This window comes from Suricata suricatta, chromosome 10, assembly GCF_006229205.1.
Source record: "Suricata suricatta isolate VVHF042 chromosome 10, meerkat_22Aug2017_6uvM2_HiC, whole genome shotgun sequence".
Lineage (NCBI taxonomy): Eukaryota > Metazoa > Chordata > Mammalia > Carnivora > Herpestidae > Suricata > Suricata suricatta.
The window spans coordinates 81,351,959-81,367,995 of record NC_043709.1 but is presented as its reverse complement, the minus strand read 5'-3'; the positions used below and the strand labels follow the sequence as shown (position 1 = coordinate 81,367,995).

Below are 16,037 nucleotides of genomic sequence, written 5' to 3'. Positions count from 1 at the left end.
GTAACATTTATATATCTAATATACAGTATATCTAATATACTATATGATACAATATAGAATCTGTATTATTTATATATTATATATAAAATATTATATATAATACACACACATGCAGAGAAAGACAGACACACAGAGAACAATTTTTTTAAGATTTTTTTTTATTATTTTTGATAGACAGAGACAGAGACAGCGTGAGCATGGGAGGGGCAGAGAGAGAGGGAGACACAGAATCTGAAGCAGGCTCCAGGCTCTGAGCTGTCGGCACAGAGCCCGACCTGGGGCTCGAACCCACGAACCACAAGATTATGACCAGAGCCGAAGCCGGACGCTTAACGGACTGAGCCACCCAGGTACCCCGAGAACAACTTTTTTAAGGAATTGGCTGATGCAGTTGTGGGGTCTGGCATATCCAGAGTCTGTGGGACAAGCTGACAGGCAGACAACTCGGGTACAAGTCAGTGAGCCGAAGTGGGACGCTCAACCAACTGAGCCACCCGGGCGCCCCTCATTATTTATTTTTAATAAAATTCCATTAGCTCATATTACACATGAAATCTTATAAACTTTTTACAATATTAAGTCATTAATTTTTATAACCCATGAGGCTGATACCACTATGATCTCCATTTTTTCCATGAATTTAAATAACTGGTTTAAAATCACAAGGTCAGTGATGGCCCTTAACCATTCTCTTAATTTTTAGGCAACCTGCATATTAAGAAAGAGGTTTTGTTACCTCCAGCCATGGCTTGAAAAAAAGCCAGAGATTAAAGGTATCTACTATCTCTGTTTATCATTATCATGAATACTGAGAAATGTTTGCTAGATTATTATAGCTATCTTTAAAACAAATGCAGTTTACTTGCCTCCTTTGAGTTTAATCAGTTCAGTTTAAAAATAGTTACACTATCGAGGTGCCTGGGTGTCTCAGTAAATTAAGCTTCTGCCTTCGGCCCAGGTCAGGATCTCACGGTTTGAGTTCCAGCCCCACATTGGGCTTTCTGCTATCTGCGCAGAGCCTGCTTCAGATCCTCTGCCCCGCCCCCTCTCTGCCCCTTCCCCACTTGTGCTCTTTGTCTCTCTCAAAACAAACAAACAAACAAAAACCTCCAGCTACACTGCATTTGGAATACTTTCAGCCTGAGTCTTGTGACTAAACTTTTTTCATGAGTTACTCTCACAGATTTTTCAAAAATCGTCTTGACTTAATGACAGCCTTTGGAGAGAATGACCGTGGGTTTCAGTCAGCACTGTCCCTGTTGCATACAGGCATGACTGGAGAATAAACACAATGACTGTCCAACATACACATACGTGTCTACATCTTAGGTGTGTGTTTTTATTACAAGAATGTGATCCTGCAAGTTATCACCATGATAAGTAAAGTCAGGCTACCATAGACCATTTCATCGAAAGATAAGCTATCATGGTGGAAGGCAACTATAATACACCATGTGGTAGACTCAGATTCTTGATTTAAAAAATATGTTTACGATCAAATTAGATCTGCTTAGCAGAAAAATAATTGCAAGGATTGAAAATTCCCCGTTCCTCCAAGCCTTTTTGTGTGTGTGTGTGCTTGTTAGTAAACTGATGTAGAAGAGACACTTGGTCCCCTGAAGGAGACTGCTGTCTCAACTGATAAATCATAGAAGCTCCAGTGAATGTATGTCATCACCCTCAGGAATGACAGGTCTATCTTTGTCACTCTTGTGGGATTTGAGCATTGATGCTGTAAGAGAACTTGACTAATAACCTTCACCTAGACCTTTCAAAGTCTGCATGTAACTCCTTGATAAAGATATTGATAAAGGTTAATACCGTCACCGGTTGACAGGGTTGGGGGAAGAGGGTCACCGAGCGTTTGGACACTTTTCAGTTTATAGTAACTCCTTGAAAAAGCCTTTGTTTTGCTGTACTTGGCAATCATTGGGACAAATCACAAGAAAATGAGTGTAAAATATATGACCCTCATATAATGCATTTGGCTTTATTCTTTCAGACATGTGCACATGAGGGGAGTTTATACAAGGCCTGGTTTGACTAAAAGGACACATCACTGATGTTCTCTGAGTCTAGATGGAATGCCTTTCATTTTACATATAGTGTCTAATTCTAAAGCTCGCTAGCCACATACGGGTGTGTTGTATCAGTGAGATGATTCACTATGACAATGAACAGGAAGAGTCATCTATTCCCCTTATTTTGTGCAAAATTTAAAAGACAAAGCTAAATTTTACTGAAGACAGATCTGTAACAGGAGAAGGGATAAGTCTTAAAAGCCCATTGTATTTCTAGCCAAATGTTTGAAAATAGATTTAGATTCTACCCAGGTGTATGATTTATAGGTTTTTCTGGTGTGCTCAATTCTTTCCATGCTCTCAATGTCATTTTGGTTTAAAAATACTATACTACATTTACTTCCCATGACCAAAAGCCTTGGAACATCACAAAAATGGCAATTAAGCATTACTTTCATGCATCCAACAAATGCTGATTTCAAGAGACTACACAAGCAGGATTCCTTTAGGTTGCTTTATTGACGACAGGAACAAGTGCGTAATTAAAGATTTCATGAGAAACCAGCAAACAATAAAGAATGTGTCTATTGCCAGCAAAATACAATTATTCCAGGTCCTTGAGACATTACAAATATAGAGTTCTTTCACACCAGATGGTTCATATGTGACAAAGCCATTTTAGGATGTTTAATTGTGCTTCCACAAAACCTTCAAAGAATGAGGTAGTTTCCCTTACCCACATTACTCTCCACATTTCTATTACACTTTCAGTGAGTTTAAATCCTTTAATGTAACCTTTAAACAATTTTTTCATGAAAGCCAAGCCTTATTTACAAAGTGTTTGTTTCCACTTGATTTTTCTTAAAGAGGATTTCAAGAATGACTACACAACTAGAGAAATTTGAGACAATCAGTGGCTGGGCTTTATCACTGCAATTAGGTTTAGATATAAAAGAACATATTCTACAAATTCCAGAGTTAAGCTGATATTCTCCTGTTTCTATCTATAAACTCTGATTTAAAAACGACTTCCTCAAACTACTTATTTCCTTTCAGCCACTGTTATTAAGTAAGAGCAAACTCTTGAGCACGTTGGCTTAGGCTCTGTTTATTGGCCATTTGAGTCTATTTTAGAATCATTCATTCTCATAAGTCACAAGGGAAACATCTGTAGAAGTTACAGATGCATCTAGATTAGCTAGCTTATTTTTAAGACTTCATTCAAAATCTACTTACAGTCATACTCTTGAGAAAATGCCTGCACTCTTCAGAAACTTATCAATGACACAAAAATTGAGGCAGACATTTGTATTCCTTTGTTAAACCGGAGAATGACCACTGTGACATTAACCTGGGGAAATTGCAGCATGTTGCACATTTTAGTTAAAAACTAAATTGGGATATTCAACGAATTTCTAACTCAGTTAGCCTTCACCAAGGAAAAGGGGCTGGTGGTAAACTATTTCTAAGCCTTGTGTGTGTGTGTGTGTGTGTGTGTGTGCGCGCGCACGCGTGCGCAAAGGTCACAATCTACTCCTTGTCACTGATTTCTTCAACCTCAAGAAGCTTCACAAATCTTAAGTGGTTGAACAAATGACACAATAGATCTTACCGAGTATGCACTTATAAAATACAGTCTTCTCTAAATCTGTAGTAAAGTGGTTTCCATATAACATGACCGTCAGATTATTATTTCAAGATCATGGCCTAATTCTAATACCTGAGGAACTGGCCCCTACACTTAGCCACTTCCTACTTGGTTGGCACTATTTGTATTTGGCATCTATGCTGAAAGCTAAAGATCCCTGTGGCTGGCTGGCTAAGGACAAGGCTCCTCTGGACAACACAAAAGCAAGTTTGACTTTTTTCCTCTACCTTCTTCAGTTGTTCCTCATCAGACATCTTCTCTAATTAAAAGTTTCTTGCCCCATAATTTAATAATGGAACCTAATTAATAATGTAATAATAGGAACCTAGCCATTATGACAGTGGATGTGCAGAGAAATTTGCCATCGAAACTATATTTTAATTCATTCTCATACCACAGCTTATAGTTAATTCTTATGTCCCAATAGCGGATTCTGTAAGTTGGAACATTATGTAACTTAAGTTTTAAGCCTTACTCTAGGGCCTACAGAGGTATGAAAAATACACTTCCAGGTAGAATACGACTTACTTAAGACTTCAATTGTATCCAGCAGATTTTAAAGACCGCTTCATTTTCTAATACTGAATTTCATGCCTTCATCATTCACATTCGAATCATTCATGCAAATCATTCACTAAAGTAAATATGTGTACTTTTATCTGATCCCACAGAATTATTTACCCACAAACACTGTTGTATCATGTTGATGTGTTTTTTTAAATCAAGCTCCCCAAATTAATGTCTGGGAAGCCTTTTCATATGGTCTGGACACTGAAGATGAAAAATCACTTTCTTCTCCCTCTGAATTTTTTAAAGTGTGTTTTGACCATGAAGAATACAATTGTCTTTGCAATACTTTAAATGGACTTTCTTGAAAACCTCAGACCAGGAAAAGTCGTTGTTATATTAGTCTTCTACTTGTGATTTTCTGAGTCGCTGGATCCAGCATTTTCAAGCTAATGCTCTAAACAGTTTGATTCATAATAGACATTTTCCAGAAAAATTCATTCTAGGAACATTTTATTTCAATAATATCTGGCTTTGAGTTTAAGATCAGCAAGGATGCTGTAATTTGAGACAATCTATTGTTAGATGAGCCATGACAATTTAACATTGCTCCCGAGAATGTAGTTACCAAGTGTACTAGGCAGGTTGGCAATACGCAGTAAACCGACAGGGAATCACACCACATAGACAGTGGCTGAATAACCCCTAAGTAGTAATCCTACCGGAGGTTTGCACCAGAAGAAAGGAATGAAAAAAGAGACAAATTTCCTTTAAAACTGAGATGGAAATGTTCACTATGATTTCTTGATAAGAGATGTGTTCTGGCCATTATCTCCTATTATCTAACTACATTAAATATACCTTTTTATCTAAAACTTTAAGTAGTAGAGTATAAACTCCATGAGGATAATGTCTACAAACTATTTATTTTCTAAAACTAACTCCTAATCTCTACCACTAGCTGTGTTAGATGCAAATTTGTGGGTACTCAATCAACATTTATCAAATGAACTGACCAAATTAACTATAATCTCTATGATCTTTGTCAACAGACAACTTTCAAAATGCTTATTGAAAAGCTGGTACTCCCTGTCTCTTCCAAGGGAAGGTATCTGGAAAATAGGTGAACAAATTCTACTTGTGAAAAAACAAAGTGACAGATGTTATGAAATGCCCACTCAAATTACTTGTGAGCATTACTATTTATAACTTAAGTTTCTGCATATCCACATAAGAAATCCACATTATAAGGAATAATTCTTGATCACATTTAGCATCAGAAGATGAAATTAGTGAGCCTTACAATGTCCTCTCTGACCCCTGTCTATGCCCTTTGCTTTAGTCCGTCTGATGAATATTGATTGCCCAAAATATTTTAGAAAATATAAATAACAAGTGAACAAGTATTGTCATTTTCTGCCTAAAATATATTTTTCCCATCTGTAATGGTCAATCGAACATCTACTCCTAAAAAGGAACTTTTTAAGAAAAAAGAATTCAGTCACTGAGCACTGAGTGGGAATGGGGAGAATACATAAGCGTATTCTGGCAGCTGATTTTATAGCACAAACCGTCTAACATGGAGCTCAATCTACCGCTTTGGTAAGAGGCTCCTACATCTCTTTTGACCAAGATCTACTCATTAACTGCCTCAAGTGTTCAAGAGTGCTGATTTGAGGGAAGCAAGACCGCTCGTTTAGGTACAATGACATCAAGCAATAAACCAGATCCTAGGGCACCTCACGTAGGCGTTCCCAAACTTGAGAAGTGCCGCCGCTGTGTGTCCTGTAAGTGGTGCTGCGCTGTGCTTTCTAGCTGCTGTCTTCTGTCATTTTTTCCCCTTAGGGCAGTATTTTGAGAAAAGAATAGAGGGTGTTTACAAGAGAGAAAATAACATGATTCCCTAACAACTTTTCTTATTCTCTTATTTCTCTTACTCTTTTACTTTTCTTTTGTACATTTGAAAGCAAAGGTTAAAACAGGTATTGTTAGTTTATTTCATTCCTACCAGCTGCAGGTCCTTCAGAGAATGGGACACACCCCTGCAGTTGAGGCTTCTTTTGAGGTATTATAATTTGAATCCTTAATAAATGACTGAGACCAAAAAAAAAAAATTCTAATAGCAAATATCTTTAAAAAATGCCCAAGTTATGTTTATGTCTGAAAACTTCATTTAAAAATCCTGGTCTACCAATGTGTTTAGGAAAAAGCTGATAAACTTGGTCTGAAATGTAAAAACTGAAAAAAAGTGGGAGGAAGAGAACATGCAAAATAAGTTAATCATTATCATTCTAAGTGCCACCAGTTCTGTTTATACTCATGCACATGTGAATTGTTGAATCTCATTTGATCAACCCAATTAAACATTAAATAATTGCAGCCAATTATGCAAATATCAGCAACAATATTAATTTGTTGATCTTTTTGAGCAGATTAGCCTCACATGTTCCTAATGCTAGACTATCTTACACCATAAATGATCAATTAGTGTTAGGATAACTAAGTCCTGAAGAATGGATAATTGCCTAGTTATAATGTATCACTCTGCTGTATTAATCCACTGCAATTAAACAAATAGTGCACAAGGAAAAAAGATGTGCAGATGTTCCTTTTAAATCTATTTAACAAGTTAGTGTCAAGGTCAATTTTCTGTCTTATTACTTAAGAGAATGGCAGATTGTGCTCTCGGTTTTAGGAGACCTCCAGTTTTTTAAAAATGTGTATCCTTAGCTTTCACTCCATCTGGTAGAAAGGGCTTAAAATGCTCTTAAGGTCTGATGAAAGAAATCCTAGAGACATAATGTCAAGACATATTGTTCTCTAACTTTTACAACGGACATGTGTTGCCATACTAAATTTAGAGATGCAAAGTATGAAATGTATTTATGGCAAACAAATGACTTCCATTTCTCATAGAAATGTAGGTCTAGTTATTAAATGCTACTTGACAGGTTGGAATTACCTGTACCTCTTTTCTAGACTACTGTTTTAGAAACGAGGTCACAGGATTTAGCCAAGGCAGATGCATACCCTTCGAATACTACTTGGTGAAGTGTGTCGAGGACAGTGAAAGTACCTGAGGCCTGAAAAGAACAGACTTCCAAGACTTCAGATCACCAATTAAAAGACCCCTAAAAGATATTTTTACTATTCCTTTTCATCTTATATACTTCCCTAATTTTCATTTTACCATTCCTATCTAAAAGGACCCTATGGCCAAAAGTCTTGGAAAAGAATCAAAGCCCCATTTGCTGTGTGCTGCTAAATGCCTTAAGGAAATTTTTCTAACACATCAAACTTTTAGAATGTCTTTTTTCCCCCTTGCTCTGAAAAGAGAATGAAATATGATCAGCAAGATGAAAGTTAGAACTGAGGGAAACCAAAATATAATGTCTGAGAGTTGACCTTCCAAGGGTAAATGTTTTTTAGCAAGGTTTGACTGACTTTCCCCTAAATAAACCAGGATTCAGTTCTAACTCACAGCTCCTAAATGAGGAAAAGATCAACCAGAATCACTCTCCTTGTACCCTAACCATGTGCTCCTCCAATCCCCACTCAACAGAAATGAGGTATACCAAAGTATACTGCTCTTTCTACCAAAAAGCTAAATATGATTATTTATTTTGTACTTAACACTTAACATATATGTATTTAACACTTCACAAAGGTCATTTCCATTTGGTTGATATGACATCACGACCTCTCTAGAGCTGCTATTTCAATTCCAAGGCAGTCTTCAAACACAAAATAATCCCTCCAACAAACTATGTCTCTGAGTATCTCTAATGACTTAGCAGTCTCTGGAAAATGAAGACAACATGAGGTAAATGTACACAATGTCAGAATCAACCACAAATTCTAGTAAAGAGGTTTCATAATATAGAAACAAAGAAGGTACACTTCTATAGAAGCTAAATGTTCATTCATTCATTATTTAATGAGTACCTATTACGTGCCAGGCAGTGGGATACAAAGATCTCAAAGGCACAAGAGCCTCAGTCTTGTGTTGGAGCCTGACAAACAGCCACTTACAATACAATGTGAAGAGGACAGCGGTGGAAATGTGCACAGGTCCTGCTGATGCACAAGGAGAGCCTAGAGGAGGCTGTGACATCAAAAAGAAAGAAGATTTACTCTTTAAGATGGATTTAGGGGGACTGCAAAGAAAAATGTGAAGGGAGAAATACCAGTTTTTCAAGCTCTTGATTATTTAAAAAAAAAAAACACACAAAACAATTTTCTGAAGATGAAGATAATGTCGCAGGAAACATTACCTATGAAATTTACTCAGATCAGTTTTTAAACACAAAGAAACTCATTTGGTTGAACATAACTTATGCTAAGGAATAAAATATTTTTGTATCTGAGTAAAGTATTAAGGGAGGCACTAAGATTATTGAGGAAAAGTCTATGCTGTATGGCTTCCATTATCATCTTTTGAAGAGAAGGTGAAGTAAGCTTTTAACGCCGAGTTTGCAAAATACCACTTGATGATCTCAATTCATTTTCTCTGGCATGAGGAAACAATCACCCTAGTAATAACTGATAATACAAACTACACTAGGCACAACTAAAAACAGGTAGCCAAAGAAATCTATTGTAATTCAACTGCGACGGTCTGTCTCAAACAGTCAAATGATATCCCGTATTTTCCCATCAGGATACTATGATTGTCCAGTCGCTCTCTTCTCTTCCGTACTACAACGAAAGCAAGAAAACATGTGTAAGTGTAAATGCTACCAGTGCAGGAATCGCTTATAAATTCAGTAATACAATCAATGTTATACAAAAGGTCTGCTCCTATTTTGAACATTAAAAGCATATTCATGTTAAAAACAGGATTCAAGAGAAACAATCGAATACCTGGAGAGAATCACAAGTTTTATAATTATGGTTCAATTCAAATGTACAGTTGGTATAAGTCTCTAAGTAATGCCTTTTCCTCACCATTCTGTATTTAGCCTCTGCTCGCCAAGTAAAGTGAGTTAAATTTAATTACAATCATCTTGACTCTAAAGAAGCGATGCTCAAAGTGCATGCTCCAGACCCGGAGCACTGGCATTCCCAGGCAGCATATCTGAAATGCAAATTAGCAAGCCAAACCTCAGACTTTACTGGGCATGGGTCCCAGCAACCATGCTTTGACCAGCACTTCTGGGGGATTCTAATGAGAGTGAAGTTTGAGAATCACTGCTCTAAAACCCCTTTCTCAAGAGTGTTTTGTGTTCACGGACAAAATATTACATTGACAAACCCTCTGTTCTGTAAATGAAAGTCATTCACATTATGTTAGCATCTCAATTTTTCTTATTCCTTCAAAAGTTACAGAACTCCATCACAACCAGAATTTGATGATTTGCATCTCCAAATAATTTGCTTATACAAATTTGAATTTTAATACGGAAAAGTGAATTAAACAAAACAAAAACACTCCAGATGTCAGAAGTAGAAAGCTAGTTTTGATTCACATGTTCTTTTATTCATTCGTTCATTCATTATTGCGTGCATGCATTCATTCATTCATCAAACATCCGTGTTTAGATAAGCCCTCTCCCTGAGCAAGCACTGCATGCTAAGGCGATGGTGCCAAGAGCTTTATAGGCTTGTTACTGAATTTACCCTCACAGTAAACCCCAGAGAGCAGGTGCCGTTACTGATCTCATTTTATAGATGAAAAACTGTATTAGGGAGATGAAAAACCTTACTCAGGTGATTCGTAAATGGTAGAGCCCAGACCCTAGCCAAAGGTCTCTGTCACAGCAAGTTACATGTTCTTGACTACCATTTGCCTTCCCTCCACATGTTCGCATAGCTGTGTGTGGAGACGGAATCAGAGCATATCTTCCCTCCCACCCAGGGTAGCATGTCATTGAGTCTGCCACCACATGCTTTCCTACATTACTCAAATGATGTTCCCTTTTCACTTGAACTAGCGTTTTAGTCCCAATAAAACTTCAGTTGAAATTCATATAAAACATTAGCATTTGTAAATTGGAAAGAACTTTAATGATCATCTAAAATGTAGGGGATGGGAATGTAAACTGGTGCAGCGCTGTGGAAAACAGTGTGGAGACTCCTCAAAAAACTATCCATAGAACTCCCTTATGACCCAGCAAAAGCACTGCTAGGGATTTACCCAAGGGATATAGAAGTGCTGATGCAGAGGGGCACATGTACCCCAATGTTCATAGCAGCACTGTCAACAATAGCCAAAACATGGAAGGAGCCTAAATGTCCATCACCTGATGAGTGGATCAAGAAGATGTGGTTTATCTATACAATGGAGTGCTACATGGCCATGAAAAAGATGAAATCTGGCCATTTGTAGCAAGGTGGATGGACCTTGAGGGTGTCATGCTAAGCGAAATAAGTCAGGCAGAGAAGGACAGAAACCATATGTTTGCACTCATAGGTCTAACAGGAGAACAGGAGAAACCTAATGGAGGAACATGGGGAGGGGAAGAGGGAAAGAGAGTTGGGGAGAGAGAGGGACGCAAAACTTGAGAGACTACTGAATACTGAAAACGAACCAAGGGTTGAAGGGGAAGCGGGGAAAAGAGGTGGTGGTGATGGAGGAGGGCACTTGTGGGGAAGAGCACTGGGTGTTGTATGAAAACCAATTTGACAATAAACTATTTTTTTAAATAAATAAAATAAAATATAGGGGATTTGGAGAGCCTGTCTGGTTCAGTCGGTAGAGCATGTGACCCCTTTTTTTTTTAATGTTTTATTTATTTTTGATACAGAGAGAGACAGAGCATGAGAGGGGGAGGGGCAGAGAGAGAAGGAGACACAGAACCGGAAGTAGGCCCCAGGCTCTGAACTAGCTGTCAGCACAGAGCCTGACGCGGGGCTCAAACCCACGGATGTGAGATCTGACCTGAGCTGAAGCCGGAGACTTAACGGACTGAGCCACCCAGGCGCTCCGAGCATGTGACTCTTGATCTCAGGGTCATAAGTTCGAGTCCCATGTTGGGTGAAGAGATTACTTAAAACTAAAACCTTTAGAAAATAAATTAAACACAAGGATGAGTAGAATAAGTGGAGCTCTTGGATTTTACTTCAGTTTTATATGTTGAGATTCCAGGAAAGATTTCTTTTGTAGAAAATTTCTGCTGCTTAAAAATCAAGTATGAAAGCAGGGTACTTTTAAAGCCAAGCTTCTTATTTTACATATAAGGACATTAAGACTCCAGAAAACTCTTAATCTCAAGCCTAGGGTTCCTGCCTCTATGTGATGCTATTTCTCCTATGTTACATTGTCCATGTGCTGGGTTCCTCTTAAAGAGCTTTAAAGACCTTTGAGAGCAGAATCTATCAAATTGGGAAATACTAGAGGCTAAGAATGGGTCTACTTACAACGTTTTGGTTTACATAAAAAGGAGAATGAAGGAAGTCCAATGACTATAATCTATATCAGAAAGAGTTGCCTCAAGAATGTGGCTTCCCACTATTAATTGTTGATTCATGACAAATGCCAGATAAAAATTCCCAAATTCTACTTGACTTATGTATGGTACAATATGACTTACAGTGAGATTGAAAGATGTGTTTTATTTCTCTTATGTGGATTCTAATTAATACATTAGATATTTATGCCATTAATAACAACTGAGTGTCTTCATACTGACATTTTAGCAGATCTACATTATTGTGATCCATGACCACCATAATTTCATGTTGAATTTCCATCAATTAAAGTCAATTTGCTTTCAATTAGTTGTTTCAGTTTTATAAACAGTTAAAAATCTATTTTGGTTACAATGATAGTCATAGGCCATATCACTCTAAGAACCTTCATAATATATATTAAGATTGACCCCCTCATCCTGTAATTTATGCTTTTATGTAAAAATTATAGCGTTCTGAGATGTATTCAAGAGATGTGATAATACAGGTAATTCATAATATCTAGACCTAGGCAGTTAGCAATAAAAGTTTCCACTTAGATGATAAATAACTTGATTTAATTTTTCAAGGCAAAATAACTCAAGAGTAGAGATGGCAGATGTTAGCAGAGATAGAAATTATATTCTTTCCTCAGGAGTAGGAGTCTAGAGAAGGAGGAGAAGAACACATGTCTGCAGGGGTGAGGATGCCATTATCAGGGTCATTACAGAATCACCGCAGCAGGCTTATACCTTCAGCATTTGGCAGGTCTGCTGTAAGCCACATGGACTTGATGCTGCTCACTGGAATCGAAGATGAGGTTAAAGCAACATAGCAAATCAGACCAAGTCCATGGGGTGGTACTCTGAACCCATGTGGAACACTATTAGTGTGATATGCAGAATTTTCATCTTTTATGAATTCCAGGAAGAACACTAAACCAAAACACAACTAACGACAAGTTCATTAGTTCACATCCAAACATACATATGGCAAATAATTTTACATAGCCTTTGTTAAAATGCCTTTTACATTTGGCAGAAAGTTCTTAGCAACCCAAAAGGACAATCTACATGTCATGCACTTACTCTCTGAGATGCCAATAAAAATATAATCACCGCTGCCCACCAGGTAACAATTTGTCATTCTTGTTCTAAATCCTATTCAATGGCCTGCAAAGCTCTGTAATCATGTAGCATGGAGAAGTGTCTATTAGGGAACAAGGACAGCTGGGAAACTGGTCAAGGGGCTGAGTCATCAAGGCAATCTGGAAACACTCACTTAGTGTGCACACAGAGAGAAGGATAACTCAGGACATCAGCAGGGAAAAGGGGTAGGGCCCTTATGTAACTAGAAACCATCAAGCTGTTCCACTGAAAACAAGAAAAATCCAATAACCACTAATGGCCATTTATTCTTACAAAACTGTAGCCACTAGTGGGGAAAACAGAATTTTAAAAGAAATTCCATCTGGTGGCTTGCAATCAATACAGATCCTGCTCTTATGTCACTGGGCTTTCCTTTTTCTACACTACTTAAGACATCCACCTCTCCAAACTTAACCAGGAGGTAAAAAAATCTATACACTGAAAACTATAGAAAGCCTATCAAAGAAATTAAAGAAGATACATACAGAAAAATGGAAAAATATTCCATGCTCATGAATTAGAAGAATATTGTTAAAATGTTGATCCTACCCAGAGCAATCTACCTTTTCAGTGTAACCTTATCAAAATAACATCAGCATTTTGCACAGAGCTAGAACAAACAATCCTAAAATTTGTATGGAACCAGAAAAGACCCCAAATAGCCAAAGCCATCCTGAAAAAGAAAACCAAAGCTGGAGACATCATAATTCTGGACTTCAAGATATATAACAAAGCTGTAACCATCAAGACAGTTTGGTACTGGCACAAGAACAGACACTCAGATCAATGGAACAGAGTAGAAAACCCAGAAATGGACCCATAAAAGTATAGCTAACTAATCTTTGATAAAGCAGGAAAGAATATCTGATGGAATAAAGACAGTCTCTTCAGCAAATGGTGTTGGGGAAACTGGACAGTGACATGCAGCAAAATGACCATGGACCACTTTCTTACACCATATACAAAAACAAACTCAAAATGGATGAAAGACCTAAATGTCCGTGGCAGAGATCACCAATGCCTGCTTTGAACCCTCCAATCAGATGGTCAAGTGTGACCCCCGCCACGGCAAATACATGGCCTGCTACATGCTCTACCACAAAGAAGTGGTGCCCAAGGATGTGAACGCCGCTATTGCCACGATCAAGACCAACCACATCATCCAGTTTGTGGACTGGGGTCCCACGGGTTTCAAGGTTGGCATTAACTACCGGCCGCCCACAGTGGTGCCCGGGGGAAGACCTGGCCAAGGTCCAGCGGGCAGTCTGCATGCTAAGCAACATGACAGCCATCACCGAGGCCTGGGTGCGCCTCGACCACAAGTTTGACCTGATGTATGCTAAGCAGGCATTTGTGCACTGGTACCTGGGCGAGGGCATGGAGGAAGGGGAGTTCTCTGAGGCCCGAGAAGACCTGGCTGCCCTGGAGAAGGATTACAAAGATGTGGGAACACAATCCATGGACGGCAAGGACAAGAATGAGGAGTTCTAGGGGTCGCGGAACCTGCAGCGCCCGGGCGCTCTCCCCGTGGTTTGCGTCTCTCATTCCACTGCTTCCCTAACCCCCTGCAAATACAGTCGATGTCTCAAGTGGAAAAAAAAGACAGGAAGCCATCAAAATCCTTGAGAAGAAAGCAGGCAAAAACCTCTTTGATCTTGGCCATAACAACTTCTTACTCAACACATCTCCAGAGGCAAGAGAAACAAAAGCAAAAGTGAACACTTGGGACCTCATCAAGATAAAAAGCTTCTGCATGGCAAAGGAAACAATCAGCAAAACTAAAATGCAACCAACAGAAAGGGAGAAGATATTTGTAAATAACATATCAGATAAAGGGTTAGTATCTGAAATCTTATAAAGAACTTATCAAACTCAGCACCTAAAAAACAAATAATCCAGTGAAGAAATGGGCAAAAGACATGAATGACACTTTCCCAAAGAAGACATCCAGATGGCTAACAGACACACGAAAAGGTACTCAACATCACTCACCGTCAGGGAAATATAAATCAAAACCACAATGAGATACCACCTCATATCAGAATGACTAAAATTAACAACTCAAGCAACAACAGATGTTGGTGAGGATGCAGAGAAAGAGCACCTCTTTTGGTCTGGTGATGGGAATGCAAACTTGTGCAGCCACTCTGGAACACAGTATGGACGTTCCTCAAAAAATTAAATATAGAACTACAACCCAGCAATTGCACTACTAGGTACTTATCCAAAGGATACAGGTGTGCTGTTTTGAAGGGGTACATGCACCCCAATGTTTATAGCAGTACTATCAACAATAGCCAAAGTATGGAAAGAGCCCAAATGTCCATTAACAGATGAATGGATAAAGAAGATATGGTGTGGTGTACACACACACACACACACACACACACACACACAATGGAGTATTACTTGGCAATCAAAGAATGAAATCTGCCATTTGCAACAACATGGATGGAACTAGTGTATTATGCTAAATGAAATTAGTCAGAGAAAGACAAACATCATATGACTTCATTCATATGTAAAATTTAAGATACAAAACAAACATAAGGGAAGGGAAGCAAAAATAATATAAAAACAGGGAGGGGGACAAAACATAAAAGACTCAAATATAGAGAACAAACTGAGGAACCGAGGGTTGCTGTAGGGGCTGTGGGTGGGGAGATGGGCTAAATGGACAAGGGGCATTAAGAAGGACACTTGTCAGGATGAGCACTGGGTGTTACATGTAAGGGATGAATCAGTAGATTCTACTTCTCAAATCACTATTGCACTATTGGTAAATTAACTTGGATGTAAATTTTTAAAAATAAAATAAGCAATTAAATTTTTAAAAAGACTTCCACCTCTCAGATCTTTGCAATCACTACTTCCCACTTTCTCAAATCTCAATAGCAGCCCTATTAGTTACACACACATGCTGCCCTGATACTTAAGGCCTGGTTTCCAGCTTTTTGTCTGATTCTGACAGCAGTCTTGGTATGTGTATTTCACTTTAAGAATATCTAAAATCAGGCTCTCTCAAAATTTTCCTGAAAAGTAATTTGAGGGATTCCTGGGTAGTTCAGTCAGTTAAGTGTCCAACTTCGGCTCATGATCTCATGGTTCTTGAGTTTGAGCCCCGTGTCAGGCTCTGTGCTGACAGCTCAGAGCCTGGACCTGCTTCAGATTCTGTGTCTCCCTCTCATTCTGCCCCTACCCTACTCACATTCTGTCTCTGTCTCTCTCTCTCTCTCTTTCTCTCAAAAATAAACATTTGAAACAACTAAAAAAAGTCATTTGACATTATTCAAGACCTTCCTCCCACCTCTCCTCAGAATGTGT

At 38.4% G+C, this 16,037-nt stretch overlaps 1 protein-coding gene across 4 annotated transcripts in view; it reads right to left on the bottom strand.

Moving 5' to 3' along the window:
* Positions 1 to 2,521: 2,521 nt before the first annotated feature.
* Positions 2,522 to 16,037, bottom strand: part of BCAT1 (branched chain amino acid transaminase 1) — a 110,542-nt gene continuing 97,026 nt past the window's right edge. For all 4 annotated transcript variants that reach the window (XM_029954258.1, XM_029954260.1, XM_029954257.1 and 1 more), the window contains exon 11: positions 2,522 to 8,874. In XM_029954258.1, the coding sequence (XP_029810118.1) occupies positions 8,833 to 8,874 (42 nt within the window). In that variant the 3' untranslated portion in view covers positions 2,522 to 8,832. The remainder of the gene's footprint in view (positions 8,875 to 16,037) is intronic.